Source organism: Squalius cephalus (genome assembly GCF_949319135.1).
Source record: "Squalius cephalus genome assembly, chromosome: 8".
Taxonomy (NCBI): Eukaryota; Metazoa; Chordata; class Actinopteri; order Cypriniformes; family Leuciscidae; genus Squalius; species Squalius cephalus.
The window spans coordinates 41647912-41665546 of record NC_137129.1 but is presented as its reverse complement, the minus strand read 5'-3'; the positions used below and the strand labels follow the sequence as shown (position 1 = coordinate 41665546).

The 17635-nt window shown below is 39.1% G+C and overlaps 1 protein-coding gene across 1 annotated transcript; it reads right to left on the bottom strand.

The window, feature by feature from the left end:
• Positions 1 to 4375: 4375 nt before the first annotated feature.
• LOC307163679 (protein NLRC3-like) lies at positions 4376 to 16640 on the bottom strand. Its single transcript, XM_079879855.1, has 11 exons — positions 16384 to 16640; positions 15531 to 15602; positions 15072 to 15188; positions 14120 to 14179; positions 12232 to 14037; positions 11894 to 12055; positions 10682 to 10855; positions 10189 to 10362; positions 7958 to 8131; positions 7466 to 7639; positions 4376 to 6907 (listed from the first exon to the last, which is right to left on the bottom strand). Exons 2-11 carry the CDS (start codon positions 15578 to 15580, stop codon positions 6901 to 6903), a joined length of 2898 nt encoding a protein of 965 aa, XP_079735981.1. The 5' UTR covers positions 15581 to 15602; positions 16384 to 16640; the 3' UTR covers positions 4376 to 6900.
• Between the last annotated feature and the right edge of the window lie 995 nt (positions 16641 to 17635).

Here is a 17635-nt window from a genome sequence, read left to right as displayed (position 1 = left end):
ACATGATGTTTAGGTCTGAAGATTTCTCTCAGCTCATTTGAATACAGCATGTGTTCAATAGTCAGAGAAAACAACTTTCAAAAAGATTTGCAGAACAATAGGAATGATTATTTTGCAGTTTTCACAAATTATTCAGAAGATGCTCTTCTGTTTGTTTCTTTCTTTATGTTATTCTGTTATTAAAGCACTTTTATGCAAAAAAGGATCTGATCATAGATAACTAGATCTGGAAATGGAAGGATATATCCTTGTCCACCATTGTTCTGAACAACATTAAATAAAAGGTTCTGATAAAAGACCAAAAGAGATAAACATTCAACAGCATGCTGTACATCCGCCATACAAGAAAAAGCACGTATTTAGATGCTTATGTAACCACCCCAATAGAATAGAGTGAACTACAGGTTCTCTACTGGACCAATGATTTTCTGTGGCCCAACAACCAAGGAAAACACTCAAGTACACAATTTCTTAGATATAAATATAACAATTTTATTTCTGGACAAGCATAATAGTAAAACCCAGGGGGGGACAGCAGGTTGATGCAATGACAGGTACGATTATAATAATGTATTTGTAATTAATGATAACATTTAATCAATAAGCTTAAAGAGAAATAAAGCATCAATCAAACAGGACAATATATTCAGCACGAGGTTACCAAGGTTGTTAAATACATGCATTAAATCAATTCATGTGATCACCCATAACACGCATAATTTCATTGCACTGCAAACCTCATATAAAGTCGTATAAATCACTTAAATACCACACCAATAAATACACACCAAATATCAGGACATACCATCAATACCACTCACGCTAAATACATAGACGTCGTCAATAGCTGTACAGTATAAGAGTCATATGGGAGGTAACCTGCTCTCCTACCCCCTTACGCACACGCACTCACTTTACACACAAATGGCGCTGGGGGACCGGTAATCACACACATAAATAAGGCCTCCCCAGCGAACATAGCACTACCAAGACACACATCAATAACCTTAAAAATGAGAGTGTACTGCTGGCTTCCTTACCCGCTACCGGACGTGGGTTCACGCATTCAAGGAAATCGATGGCGGCCGCCAAACTTTACGGGGAAAAGCCCCAACAAAATATCCCTCCCAGTCACACGCGTCTATCTCCAACCCACGTCCCGGCACGGCAGCCTCGGCAAAGAACTCAGCAGCACGCACAAAAACCCTCCCAAACAACAAATTCATCATACCTTTATGGCTTTGATCCCTGATTGATAATGAAACACAGGTGTTTCTCTTCCCCGACACATCATGAGGAAAACACTGTGGACGCTACTAGCGTTGCCACTCCCCTTATTTGGGGACGAGCAGCTTACATCCGCCCCCCCTACTCTAAATGTGTCCGCACATTCCCACTCGAATACTTCACATTCTATAACGTTGAGGCAACAGGCCCTTCGTGGCCCGAGTGGACCGTCTTGAACATTCGACCTGTGAAGCAGGTGAACATGAGGGATTTTCCCCCTGTGCAGTCTGTAATGTTACTTCATCAGTGTCCATATTACGGGTTGCTTCATCAATGTCCATATTACGGGCAGTCTCTCCGTCCTTTTGTGTGGGTACTGGCAGACCTGTAAGACCGCCCCCCACCCAAGGATACATACACCAATTACTGTTCATAGGATTGACATCAGAATTAGAATGCAATACCTCTACTTCTTCCTCCTCTGAGGGCAAGGAAATTTCAAACTTACATGGGCTTAACATATTGCGATGCAACACTCTCTCGCCACCATCACCCCTTTCCTTCTTAACCACATAAACAGGTATATCTTGATTAGGTTGTGACGCCACTTTGTATATATTACGTTCCCATTTATCATCCAATTTACCCTGTCCCCTGGCCCTCTTATTCAATACCATAACTCTCTGACCCACCAACAAAGGTTCCCACTTGACCCTACGGTCAAACCCCTTCTTTTGATGCACTTGAGCCTTCTGAATGTGTTTTCTGGCTTGATTATAGGCAGTCACTAGTCTTTCATGGTGGTGGTGCACCCAGCTACCTGTTGTGCCTGAGAATTCATCTCCCCGGCCCAGCATCACATCAATGGGCAATTTCGCATGACGGCCAAACATTAGAAAATAAGGGGTATACCCTGTAGAGGAATGGGGTGAATTATTGTATGCCTGTACCAACTCTGCCACATACTGATCCCAGTTCTCCTTCTGGTCGTCCCTTAATGTCCCCAGCATACTCAGCAGTGTCCGATTAAAACGCTCACATTGTCCATTTCCTGCTGGGTGATAGGGCGTTGTGTGAGACTTACTGATGTTGTACAACGAACATAATTCTTTGATGACTTTTGATTCAAAATTGGGGCCCTGGTCAGAGTGCAGCTGATCAAACCCCCCAAAAGGCTGTATAAAATGTCCCCACAACACCCTTGCCGACTTGGACACAACTCAACCTCAAAAATCTGCCCTATTCGACAGCGCTGAAAAAGAGTCACTGGGGCTGTAGAAAGATTTAAAATTCGGACCATAACTTTACCCTTTGAAACTGTGCTCAGTGATCTAGCTACCAATAACTGACCCGGCAATACATCTTGACAAGGTTCTACTAAACCCACATAATCCTTCCTATCAGGTCGTAAACGTGCACATGCCTCTATCACTACCTCTGACTGTGCTGGTATTGTCTTTCGTTTTCCCTGCGACCAGTAAATTGAACTTATCTGTCCTGACTCATCAGCAAACTTTAACAGATCTTCACACACCGAAAACATCTGATGCCACACCTTAACCTGCACTTCACCTTCTGCCCCTACACAACCATCCCCAGTCTGTGTCATCAGAAAATCTCTACACTCCTTAATCACATTCATGCCAATTAGTCCTGGGTACAATGATCCATTTGAGTCTTTAACAATTAGCACTCCCCTTTTTGGTATAACTTTCCCACATATATTCAAATCCACCTCAATATATCCAATATACGGAATCGTTAACCCATTAGCAGCTACCAAATTGAACTTTTGAATTGGTGGGTACATTGTTGATCCTCTAGTCTCAAAATATTTTTTAAAATAGCTTTCGGTCAATGTAGTCACTTGTGAACCTGTATCAATCAAGCAAGGCGTTTTAACCCCCTGTATCACCACTTCCACAACTGGGCATTGTCCTATTAAATGATCTTTCTTTTCTGATTGGCCACTACCCAATGTACCCACTGATTGGGCCTGTACAGTGGGTTCTAAAAGTTTAAAGGCCTCTGTGCTCCCTCTACAACTCCACAACGTCTTTCAATATGCCCAACTTGTTTACAACGTCGGCAAATAGGTCTTCCCTGATGGTCAAATTGATCTGAACTTCTTCGACCCCTCCTTACCTCATACCTAGATCTTGCATTATCACTACTTGGCAATAAGTGCTGAACTCCTTCACGAACTTCCTTAATCATTCCAGCAACCATTTCCTTTATTTCTCCTTTTAACTGCAAAAAGACCTCCTGTTTAATCTCCTCTACCAATTTTGTTGTATCGGGGGCTGGTTTTAACTGTACTGTTGCAGCTACTGCTTGCCTTACCTCCCCAAACTCCTCTGCTCGTAGAATTGCTTCTTGTTTAACTTCTACAAAAGAACTATCAGGAGCTGCCCTAACCATACCCCGAAGTTCCCTACGCAATCCTGCATCACAGAGTCCCAAAATAAACTGGTCACGTAAAACATTACCCATAATGGTGCCATCGCCCCTATTCTCCAACCGATTACTCAATTCTTGAAGTGCCAAGGCAAACTGCCTAACATTCTCAGCTGTCCTTTGTTTACGAGTAAAAAATTGGGCACGAAGGGTTGCAAGGGGGACAATATCTCCATAAATGCTTTTCAAAAATGACAATATCTGATCAGCTGTCGTACGCTGTGCTGTTGGCAAAGCTAACACTTCCCTCTTTGCTTCCCCATCAAGATTACTTATTATAGCAGAAACCTTTTGCACCTCAGAAAAAGGGTATATATTAAACGTTGATGTCTGCATATTATACCAATCCTGAAAATTATTCCCCTGTACCATTTGATCTCCATTAAATTTTTGACACCAAGGTGTCCCCATCATCATTGGAAACATAAACATATTTGCATTTGTTGCTTGATTCTGAGCCGTATCAGGTGAACCCTCTACTCTCTGCTGCCCCTCACTAGATGTAGAAGGTAACTGTACTGATGGTTGTGCAGTTGACATTTTCCTGGTTATTGCCCACAGTCCAGACTGCCAAAACTACGCCAAGTTGTAACCACCCCAATAGAATAGAGTGAACTACAGGTTCTCTACTGGACCAATGATTTTCTGTGGCCCAACAACCAAGGAAAACACTCAAGTACACAATTTCTTAGATATAAATATAACAATTTTATTTCTGGACAAGCATAATAGTAAAACCCAGGGGGGGACAGCAGGTTGATGCAATGACAGGTACGATTATAATAATGTATTTGTAATTAATGATAACATTTAATCAATAAGCTTAAAGAGAAATAAAGCATCAATCAAACAGGACAATATATTCAGCACGAGGTTACCAAGGTTGTTAAATACATGCATTAAATCAATTCATGTGATCACCCATAACACGCATAATTTCATTGCACTGCAAACCTCATATAAAGTCGTATAAATCACTTAAATACCACACCAATAAATACACACCAAATATCAGGACATACCATCAATACCACTCACGCTAAATACATAGACGTCGTCAATAGCTGTACAGTATAAGAGTCATATGGGAGGTAACCTGCTCTCCTACCCCCTTACGCACACGCACTCACTTTACACACAAATGGCGCTGGGGGACCGGTAATCACACACATAAATAAGGCCTCCCCAGCGAACATAGCACTACCAAGACACACATCAATAACCTTAAAAATGAGAGTGTACTGCTGGCTTCCTTACCCGCTACCGGACGTGGGTTCACGCATTCAAGGAAATCGATGGCGGCCGCCAAACTTTACGGGGAAAAGCCCCAACAAAATATCCCTCCCAGTCACACGCGTCTATCTCCAACCCACGTCCCGGCACGGCAGCCTCGGCAAAGAACTCAGCAGCACGCACAAAAACCCTCCCAAACAACAAATTCATCATACCTTTATGGCTTTGATCCCTGATTGATAATGAAACACAGGTGTTTCTCTTCCCCGACACATCATGAGGAAAACACTGTGGACGCTACTAGCGTTGCCACTCCCCTTATTTGGGGACGAGCAGCTTACACTTACATCAGCTCCATTTAGACTCAGGAGTCATAAACCTTCCCAGAGAGACATAGGTTTTAAGTTTTGCTTTGAAAAGCGATTATATAGTTACTGTTCTAATAAAAAGTGGTATATAGCAAAAGCCCAGTCGGCCCAGTATGCCCACATCTGACACTCGTGGAGTGATGATCTGACCCTCTTAACACATGTAATGAAGCACTTTGACCCTCCGTTCCTGTTTGCCAGACCACAAGTAGGCCATAGCAATGCCACAAGCAAATTAATCAGAACTGGTCCTTATTTAGGCCATAAAATCTGTGTATATTAGAGTGATCTTAGTCTCAACAAGCCTGTTAAACAGAATCACTGAAGGAAAAAAGAGAACAGTAAAAATAGATGAGCAGAAACACAAGAACTACAACTGACTTCCAGTCACAGCCTTAGATGAGATCAACTGAAGAGAAAAGAAGACATTAAATCTCTCCAGATCTCAGCAGAAGAGGATTAAACAACTCCACAAACAGCATTACCAGCTTCACTTATTACTAACCAGTTTGACTTTATTTCTGGCATTTGTCAACAAAGTGCATCATCAGTGAATAAATGAGGCATTTGAATGAATGAGGCATTTATATAACGCTTTCATATGTACTACTGTACACCTAAAGCGCTTTACAATCATATCAGGGGATCTCTCCTCAACCACCACCAGTGTGCAGCATCCTACTTTCTTATGGTACTTTCTGTAACGTTATCTATAGCGTAAGTGATATTTGCTGATTTTCTATCAGAGTTAGTACTGGCTGCAGATAAAGTCCTAATTGTTGGTGATTTTAATATCCATGTAGATAATGAAAAAGACGAATTGGGATTAGCATTTACAGACATTCTAAACTCTACTGGAGTTTGACAACACGTATCAGGACCTACTCATTGGCGTAATCATACTTTAGATCTAACATTGTCACATGGAATCAATGTTGATGCCGTTGAAAATCTGCAGCAGAGCGATGACATCTCAGATCATTATTTAATCTCATGGAAACTAGTTAAGGAAACATACACAATTTTGAGGCTTGAATTGAGGAACTGATAAGCCTGATAAATTTAAGGAAAAAGGGCTACCTATTTATTTTTGGAGAATTAGCTCATTTATGTGGTTTTATTTAGAGACACCATTGTTTGTTCCCAGCATGCTTTGCACATGGCTGGAAATGGAGAGTAAATCTTGAAATTAAGTGTTATTTCATGTGTTTTTGAGTACAGGGAAACATCTGCTAATGTTTAATGTTCAGTTATGTTTGACATTTGAAAGAGTTTCTATTATGTTAAAGTTTCCATTCGTTACCATTGTGCAGAGGAGCTTATGGTTAGGTTGTGAATAACTGCATTTATCAATAATCTGAAGCATGTTGTTTTGTTCACTGAGCAATAACTCTGCTAATGATAATGAAGTAGTTCATTTGGTTGAAGTTCATTTGGTTGAAGATTTCCTTGTTTGACTTTGGATGAAGGATTGGATCACTCTGTGAAGTTACACAAACACATGTGTGTGTGATGATCACTGTGGGTTTGTGTCTGTTGATTCTGTTGAATGTGATTGTGTCTGTAGAGGCTCTTTATTCACCATCAGCTGATCCAGAGAAGGTCAGACTAACATCTAGAACCTGTAAGTGAAACACAGACAGTCAAATGTGTGCAAAAATTATTGCATTATCAACTTTAGAACAACTAAAAGAAACTACTTAGATGATAAAGTGAGAGATTATAATATAATACTGTACAATTGTTAAAGCTGTTTTTAAACATTCAGATTTTGATTTTGCTTCTAAGTCACCATGAATGATGACCCTTCACCCTTATCTATAACCCTGTATGACTGTCCTCTTACTGTGTCACTGGGTCAGGTTTATTTATGATAAAGAAACTATAGTGATAAATATTTACCATTATATTTTATTGCAATTGACATTCTCTCAAAATACATAATTTAGGGATACAAAAACAGTGATGAAAGCAAAATATTGATTTGTTTGAAATAAAAAGAAACTTGAAGATATTTAATTGTTGCTATAAACTACAGTATTATAAAAATAAATGAACTAATCAAACTCTTATTAAACATGTTTATAGTGAGTAATTCACCATCACAAGGAAAGAAAATTAAGAAGAAACTAAATTAACTTTCAATTAAAATATGAACAGTTTTAAATATCACTACTCACCAAAGCTTCTTCAGTTTATGATGTGGATCCACCATCAGATCAGAGAGCAGCTTTACATCTGAGTCTATTAGATTATTCCATGACAGATCCAGTTTTCTCAGGTGTGAGGGGTTTGATCTCAGAGCTAATGTCAGAGCAGCACAACCTTCATCTGTAACACCACAATACCACAACCTGTAGAGAACAATGACACTCTTCAGTCTCTCAGTTTAGGAAACACTGATACAAATGATATGATATATATGAATTTCTCCTCAACACATTTATAAATGAAAGAAGTTGTCAGCTCTTCAGGACATCCAATCATGTTTTTGACTTGTAAAACTATCAAAAGTAAAATGACCTCAGAAGCTTTGGAAAGAATCCACTGAAGATTAAACATCCTTTTCAGTAACTTGATGGTAAACTTTTTGTATATATTATTTTTGTATATCATTGATTATTCACCACAGGAGAAATACAGACGACGTTGAGAGTTTTATAAAATCTTACCACAGATTCTCCAGTTTACAGCGAGGATCCTGCAGTAGATCAGAAAGCTGCTTGACTCCAGAATCTCCTATTTTATTCCTTGACAGACTCAGTTTTCTCAGGTGTGAGGGGTTTGATCTCAGTGCTGAAGTCAGAGCAGCACAACCTTTATCTGTAACACCACAACCAATCAACCTGTAGAGAACAATGACCCTCTTCAGTCTCTCAGTTCAGGATCTACAGCTCAGATAAGCAGGAACTTCACAATCAGAGACTTAATCCACGGCACCATTAACAGGTCCAGTCTAAGGTTCAGACCCGCTTCTACAAACTGCTCGAGCGGGTTAGTTTCCATTTGATATAAATTGTACGAATATTTGATAACACTTTATTTAACAGTGTCCACTTTATTTAACAGTGTCCTTGTTACATATGTTACATGAATTTATCATAGTAATAACAGGTAAATTATGCATAATTACACGTAACTAACCCTCAACCAAATCCTAATCCTACCCTTATCCTATACTAAGTACATGTGGTTGCTTAATATATTACTCAGTACTTAAATATATAATTACACGGTAACAATGACACCTTAAAATAAAGTGTAACCGAATTTTTTTTTTTTTATGCAAGTACCCAAAATCATCAACATATCTGTATATGAACACGGTTGTCACATCTTTACATCATCCAATCATGTTTAAGCATTAATATTGTAAAATGATGTCAGACACATTGGAAAGAATCTAATGAAAATAAAAGCAACATTCCCATTAGTAATTTCACAGTAGATTTTTTGTATGGCAATCTGTTACGGAAGCAGACTCAAGAGAAGGAGACTGAAGTTATTAGGGAGTTTATTGAGACAACAACTGAGCTAAGGTAGGGTAAAGGCGGGCATACACTGTGCGATGTCTGTGTGATTTCAGCAAGGTACCTACTCACACTGAACGAGTAGATCGCATGCAATGTAAAGCCAAAGCTCAGGATTTATGTGCTCACACTATACTGTCTAAACGTCGAGCTGCGACTTCACTGCTCACACTATACATGTGAAATATGCACGAATCAGCACGATAAACCCTTATGTTGGGTTGCGCCTATAGACGATATCATGTATCCAGAGATATTGTCAAAACAAGCATCAGCTAACAATATCAAGATGATTTAGCATTTCCAAGTTATGTACTAAATTATTATTAGTAATATTGTATTATTATTATTATTATTATTATTATTATTATTATTAGGGAAGGCCTAGGCTACTTTTATTATTAAATTGATAGGCTATTATAATTAAATTGCCACGCAATAATTTCATAGCGCATCACCGCATAACCAACGCGCTGTGAGGATAATAAAATATTACATAGAAGCTTACTCTTCCTTATTGAAAATTGTCTAAAACATTTAGGTCGATTACAATGAATTATAGGCATATAATTAATTATTAATAGTCTATAATATGTCCAAACACTGCAATAATTCATCAATGAAAATTAAAAACAACTTTATTTCAAAAACATTATTTAACAAATTAATAAAAGAGGCAAAGTGTACATCGCAGGTGGAAGACGTGGGTAATGGTTAATCCATTTTGCAATATGAACTGGGGGTAAGCAACCGTAATTTGTAGCTTGTTTGAACAACAGAACTTAAAGATCTCCCTCTTTTTTTTTTTTCTTTTTTTTTTTGCTGGAGACGAAATGGTTAAACTTCTGTTTTCGCGCAGGCGCAGTGAGGGAAAAAACACTGAGTTTAGGGCAAACGGTTCGTAGCTCTGCTTCAACTGTGCCATATAGTCATGAGGAGCGACCAAAATTTCTAACATGCCAGAAATTCATCCGACCATCCGATTGCCAGTCAGGAGAGGTTAATCGCCTCTCGTTTCCCCCTGTACACTGCACGAACACTGCACGACAAACAACGCATGACAAAGCTGAAAATTGGCCCGACCCGAAAAAGAGTCGCACGAGTCAGAATTCGGCTCAAAATCGGACGAAAATCGCACAGTGTATGCCCAGCTTAAGTAGTCCTCCTCATAAAAATGAGACCGTACAATGAACTGTGGTGAAGTGTGTGTCTAAATAGTGGCAGGGATGAGGGTGATTATGAGGTGCAGGTGTGTGTGATTAGAACTAGGGGATTTAGAATTAGGGAGTGCACTGTGATTGGCTGGTGTGAGAGCCTGGCAGATCTGTAACACAATCATTATTTACCATATGAGACATTTTATACAATCTTACCTCAGAATCTCCAGTTTACAGTGAGGATCCTGCAGTAGATCAGAGAGCAGCTTGACTCCAGAATCTCCTACTTTATTCCTTGACAGATACAGTTTTCTCAGGTGTGAGGGGTTTGATCCCAGAGCTGAAGTCAGAGCAGCACAACCTTCATCTGTAACACCACAATTCCTCAACCTGTAGAGAACAATGACACTCTTCAGTCTCTCAGTTCAAGAAACACTGATATAAATGATATGATATATAGGAATTTCTCCTCAACAGATTTATATATGAAAGCAGTTGTCACCTCTTCACGACATACAATCATGTTTTTGACTTGTAAAACTATCAAAAGTAAAATGACCTCAGAAGCTTTGGAAAGAATCTAATGAAGATTAAACATCCTTTTCAGTTACTTGATGGTAAACTTTTTTGTATATATTATTTTTGTATATCATTTATTATTCACCACAGGAGAAAAACAGATGACAGTGAGACTTTTATAAAATCTTACCTCAGTATTTCCAGTTTACAGTGAGGATCCTGCAGTAGATCAGAGAGCAGCTTGACTCCAGAATCTCCTACTTTATTTCCAGTCAGATCCAGTTCTCTCAGGTGTGAGGGGTTTGATCTCAGAGCTGAAGTTAGAGCAGCACAACCTTCATCTGTAACACCACAATCACTCAACCTGTAGAGAACAATGGCACTCTTCAGTCTCTCAGTTCAGGATCTACAGCTCAGATCAGCAGGAACTTCATAATCAGAGACTTAATCCACGGCACCATTTGATAAAAATTGCAAGAATATTCGATAACACTTTATTTAACAGTGTCCTTGTTACATATGTTACATGAACTTTCCATAGTACTAACAGGTAAATTATGCATAATTACACGTAACTAATCCTCAACCAAATTCTAATCCTACCCTTATCCTATACTAAGTACATGTGGTTGCTTAATATTACTCAGTACTTAAATACATAAGTTCACTGTAACAATGACACCTTAAAATAAAGTGTAACCGAATATTATTTTTTTATGCAAGTACCCAAAATCATCAACATATCTGTATATGAACACGGTTGTCACATCTTTACATCATCCAATCATGTTTAATCATTAATATTGTAAAATGATGTCAGACACATTGGAAAGAATCTAATGAAAATAAAAGCAACATTCTCATTAGTAATTTCACAGTAGATTTTTTTGTATGGCAATCTGTTACGGAAGCAGACTGAAGAGAAGGAGATTGAAGGTCATAGGGGGTTTATTGAGACAACAACTGAGGGGATGAACTAAAAGCAGGTAAGTGGAAAGTGCAATGATACTTTGGAGAGCGGGATGCCGGCAGTGAATAGTATGTTTCTTCTGATGGGTGTGATGACTGAGAGATGATGCAGTGAAGGCTGGAACTCTGAACAACACTAGACTTGGAGACACGGAGGAGAATGGAGACGATACTGGAGAAGGGTCGTTGGAGATATCAGGTAGTAGTCACTGAGGCAGGCTAAGTAGTCCTCTTCATACAAACGAGACCGGACAATGAACTGTGGTGAAGTGTGTGTGTCTAAATAGTGGCAGTCATGAGGGTGATGATGAGGTGCAGGTGTGTGTGATTAGCACTCAGGTGAGGGAGTGCGCTGTGATTGGCTGGTGTGAGAGCCTGGCAGATCTGTATCACAATCATTATTTACCATATGAGACATTTTATACAATCTTACCTCAGTATCTCCAGATCCTGCAGTAGATCAGAAAGCTGCTTGACTCCAGAATCTCCTACTTTATTCAATGTCAGACTCAGTTCTCTCATGTGTGAGGGGTTTGATCTCAGAGCTGAAGTCAGAGCAGCACAACCTTCATCTGTAACACCACAATCCCTCAACCTGTAGAGAACAATGACACTCTTCAGTCTCTCAGTTCAGGAAACACTGATATAAATGATATTATGAATTTCTCATTTTACAGTATTCATTAGGTACAAAAGCACATGCTAAACTCATAAATATGAGCATATTTTATCAGTGTAATGAGTGTAATGACTGTTGTCAGAGTAACTTACTGAACTGATCTGGATTCTTTAACCACAGGCAGCAGCTTCTGAAGAACTTCATCTGCTGTATTTCGTGCTCCAATAAACTGATTTAGATTAAATACATCCATCTTCTGCTCTGATGTCAGCAACACATAAACCAGAGCTGACCACTGTGAAGAGGAGAGTTTGGTTCCTCCTATTTCTCCAGATTTCAGATAACGTTGGATCTCCTGCATCAGTGAATCATCACCCAGTTCATTCAGACAGTGGAACAGATAGATGGATCTCTCTGGAGAGAGATTCTCCCTGATCTTCTGTTTGATGTACTGAACTGCTTTCTCTTTGTTGTAGAAGCAGCTTCCAGTCTGTGTCAGTAGTTCTCGTAAGAGAGTCTGATTGGACTCCAATGAGAGACCCAGAAGGAAACGCAGGAAAAGGTCCAGATGTCCATTCTTACTCTGTAAAGCCTCATCCACAGCTCGCTGATGCAGCTCAGATAATGAATGATATTTCTTCTGGTTTAAGATTTTAGAAAATAAACTTTGTTTGGTTTTGTCAAACACATTTCTGTTCTTATTTGTAAGGTAAATGTGTGCATATAGAGCTGCTAGATGTTCCTGGATGCTCAGATGATCAAAGCAGAAGACTTTCCCCTGATACAAGCCCAACTCCTCTCTGAAGATCTGAGTGCACAATCCTGAGTACACTGATGCTTCTGTCACATCAATGCCACACCCTCTCAGGTCTTCCTCATAGAAGATCAGGTTGCCTTTCACAAGCTGCTGGAAAGCCAGTTTCCCCAGTTTGAGAATCATGTCTTCATCTTTCACTTTCTTCTCATAGTCCTTCTCATGTTTGATGTTGCTCTGAATGATCAGGAAGTGTGTGTACATTTGAGTGAGAGTGTTGGGAATCTCTCCTCTCTCTGCTTCACTCAACATCTCCTCTAGAACAGTGGCTGAGATCCAGCAGAACACTGGGATGTGGCACATTATGTGGAGGCTCCTCGAGGACTTCAGGTGTGTGATGATTGTATTGGCCAGACTCTGATCACTGATTCTCTTCCTGAAGTATTCCTCCTTCTGTGGCTCATTGAAGCCTCGTACCTCTGTCACTCGATGGACACACTCAGAGGGGACGAGATCCGCTGCTGCTGGTCTGGAGGTGATCCAGATGAGAGACGAGGGAAGCAGATTCCCCTTAATGAGGTTCATCAGCAGCTCGTCCACTGAGGCTGATTCAGATATATTACACAGTTTCTCTTCGCTCTTAAAGTTCAGAGACAGACGACACTCATCCAGACCATCAAAGATGAACAACACTTTATATTCATCACTGGATATTTCCATTTCTTTTGTTTCAGGGAAAAAGACATGTAGAAGATCTGAAAGATTGAGTGTTTTGTCCTTCATCAAGTTGATCTCTCTGAAAGGAAGTGGAAATATGAGCTGGACGTCCTGATTCTCCTTCCCTTCAGCCCAGTCCACAATGAACTTCTGCACAGAGACTGTTTTTCCAATGCCAGCGACTCCCTTTGTCAGCACAGTTCTGATGGGTTTGTCTTGTCCAGGTAAAGGTCTAAAGATGTCATTGCATTTGATCGGTGTGTCCTCTGTTTCTGCTCTCCTGGATTGTGTCTCGATCTGTCTCACCTCATGCTCATTATTGATCTCTCCACTTTCACTCTCTGTGATGTAGAGCTCTGTGTAGATCTCATTCAGGAGTTTTGGGTTTCCCTGCTTTGCTGTTCCTTCATACAGACACTGAAACCTCTTCAGCAGGTTTGATTTACAGCAGGTTTGATTTGTGCTTTGGACCAGTTGAGAATCACGACTGAAAGAATAAATTATTAGATTACAACAAATTAGTAAAAGTGATAGTGAAATATCTTTATGTCTAGACAGAAATGTTGTACCTCAGATTAGATAACATGTGTCTTCTCCTAAATGTTCCTCGAGTGTCCATAGACTGTTCACTAATTATTGACAAACACGGAGAGAACAGAGACAATACAACAGAGTCGAGAAAACAGAGGCAAAAATTCATATAGTGTTCATATAGAGCCAGGTAGATGGGCGCCAATGAGCGCCTCAACGCTCCTGTTAACACTTTAACATAACTTTAATAATAAAATCATTTTAGTAAATGGACTGCATTTATATAACACTTTCACAGACCTATGGCCACCAAAGCGCTTTACATAGCCTCACATTCACACACTGACGGCGGTGTCAGCCATGCAAGGCGCCATCCAGCTCGTCGGGAGCAGCTGTGGAGCAGCTTGCTCATGGACACCTAGCCACTTGGTCAGGTGGAACCGGGGATTGAACCACCAACCTTCCAATTTGTAGACAACCTACATGAACCACTGAGCCACTGCCGCCAAAACATTTAGGTTGAGTGTTTAAGTTGTAAATGGGAATTAGTAAAATGGTCAGAAATGGCCCTGTCTGTATTTAATGTTTTAATCATGTAATTGAAGTGTTCGTCTGCTGTCTGTGTGAAGACACAAGAGATCGTTCTGACACTGATAACAGCGGCAACACACTCACCACCAGAATGAAATTAACACAAACTAATGAAATTAATACTCTTGCAAGTCAACTGGAGATGTTTCGTTTGTATCAGGTACATCCGTGCTGCGAGATGTTTCAAAAAGTGCTGGGGACAATATCGACCCTGGCAAAGAGTGGTGGGCACTTGTCCCACATGTCCAACTCGCAAATTACGCCTATGTTTGTTGCATTATATGCAAAACGGTGACAGTTTAAAAATGTGACTCTGAAGCAGAAACTGTCATGTCTATTTTTTCCAAAGTTTTCATGCATGTAACTCAAGAAGATCTATCTATCTATGAAATGTTGTACCTCAGATCAGTTGATGTGTGTTTTCCCTCAAATTTGATTGGCTCTGTCATAGATGTGTCACTCTTTATGGACACACAGCTGGACTCCGGTGAGATTGATCTGTCACCCTTAAACTGACTTTAATAGAACAGAGATAACAGAATAGAGACAAGAATCAACTTGGCTGATTTAACATGAAAATAAATCCCACATGAGAAGATTGTCTATTAAGACAGTGTGTTGAAGAGTGATGAGACTGTCCAAGGATAATGTCATATATCATCTAGCTGTCTACTGTATATGTGTGTCTTTGGACAGTGTTTAAAGACCCTGAGTGTCTCCAACTACTGTATATCCCGGCACCAGAATATGATAGAGACAACAGATCACTATACCAACCCTGGCAAACACACACAACACCCTGTTATGTGCAGAAAATGAGTCTTCTATAACATTAAGATCATATGAAGATTGAAGTACCTGAATCCTGGAGAAGAATCTCCATGTCTGAATGTGTGTGTGTCGTCCATGATTCATTCAGTCTTCATGGAGCTGCTCGGGTAAGAGATCAGAAACACTCATTCACACACTCAAATACAATACATTTCATTTGACATTTTCTTCAGTGTGTTTATGGAGACAAAACAATGTGATTTTCAATCATGTAAATGAATGTTCAGAACTGCTATCATCTGAATCAGCAGATTCTCTTCTTCAGTCAGATATGTCACGTTTGCACCAGTATTTCATCTGTGTGTGTTTAAAACAGAAATATCTCGGCTGAACAGACTGTGGGAAGTTTGTAACACTAGAGTTTAATGTTCTTCCACTGAAACCTAAAATATTGTACAAATGGGTCAGTTTACTGTAAACCCACATTTAATACATCTGTGAAACTGACTAACATACACAGATATTAGTTCAAGATCTTTTCCAACTATTTTAAAATAAAATATTTCCTACTGGTTTAGTTTAATTAAATGTTCAATAAAAATGACATTATATATAAAGGGAGATTGTAACAACAGCACTCTTTGTAATTGACATTAATTTCACACAGAAAATTAGATCAAATTTTAAGAAACAACACAAGTTAAACAGTTAAAACAAACACTACAGATGTTAAAGAGAAAAGTGTTACAACACTGTGGTTTCTAAAAACTTTGGCTTTTAGTAATAAAACCGAAAATTAGACCTACATAAAAAGTGTAAAAGTGTATTTTAAAATATAGTCTAGGCTATATGTCTATGTCCAATATTTGATAAGTAAAAAAAAAAAATGCATATTAAGAATTTCATGTGCAATGTACTTTAATATTTCATGGTTACTTACGTTATAGAGGAAGTCATTTTCATGCACCTCACCAGAACACTTGCTTTGAATAAAAAGTTTTTAAACACCTCGAGGCTCGAGTTTTCCATCAACAGCACGTAAAATCGCACATAAACATACAAACATCACTTGATACTTGGATGATCAGTTGGTCTTATTTAAAAATTCTTAATCCCGGGTGTAAAATGGCACTTGTAAATAAAACACGCTGGAAAGTACTTTCACTTTCATTTTCGCAGCACATGTTCGATCAACTTTATTTGTAAATGATCAACGATCATTTCTATAACTCTTCAAAGGAAAAAGGCGCTGTATGTCAGTAGATATATAGTCGAAACGCATTTACTTATACTTTTTTTTATCTCACAATAACGGAAAAAGCGGTAGAGTGGCGCGCATGCGCTGTGTGCGAGAAAACTCACTGGTAACCACAGCAACCGTTCAGCGCAATATTGAAAACATTATATTAATTTTTTTCTCACTTTTTATAAGACTGATAATTCCCATTGCACTCCACACTTTGTGTTGAAACCTGTGCAAAAAAAGCGATATAGAAACTCCTAATGTCAAATGTGTTTGACAGAAAATAGTAATCCAGACTCGTAGCAGAAAAGGACAGATGTCTTTACATCCTAGAGCCCTTTTCATTTATAATGATGGATTTATGTTTCCAGATGAAAACTAATGGGAATATTATATATATTGCACTACATAATTGTGTTTGTCACTTGTACCTGTTAACAGTAAATTAACAGCACTTGCCAAAACCATCACAACCATTCAAAGGTCTCTTTTAATGTAATTTCAAACATCAAAAGTGTAAAGAAAATTAACTCTTGTCTTTCATTATCTTCCTTTTGCTAATATTCTGTCATTCATCTTCCTCTGTCTTTTCTACAAAACAAAACTCTTCTTTTGGTCAAAAACAGGAAAATGCATCAATCTTGTGGTTCTGATGATGAATCCAGTGTGTTTGTGGACATGAAGCAGTAATACTGTAGTCCAGCATCTGATCTCTAAAGAGCTTCATGGGTAAAGATGGCGCTAGATTACTGTTAAACAGCCTTCAGGTCTGAGATCAGAACTGTGCAAAATACACACACGCTTTCATTTAGATTTGGCACAGCAGGTTTTAGCTCCATATCGGTCTCAGATGGTGATGGATTCATCATCTAGTGTCAAAGCTGCTCAGATCCTGGAGAATATATTAGCAGAGCCCTTTTCTGCTCTTCTTTACTGGAAAGATCTGCAG

Coding starts and splice junctions, on each gene's coding strand:
- LOC307163679 (XM_079879855.1), bottom strand. CDS start 15,580: ATGGACGACACACACACATTCAGACATGGAGATTCTTCTCCAGGATTC. Junction 10,856..11,893: donor CAGGATCTGGAGATACTGAG/GTAAGATTGTAT, acceptor TGTTCTCTACAG/GTTGAGTGATTGTGGTGTTA. Junction 8,132..10,188: donor TGTAAACTGGAGATTCTGAG/GTAAGATTGTAT, acceptor TGTTCTCTACAG/GTTGATTGGTTGTGGTGTTA.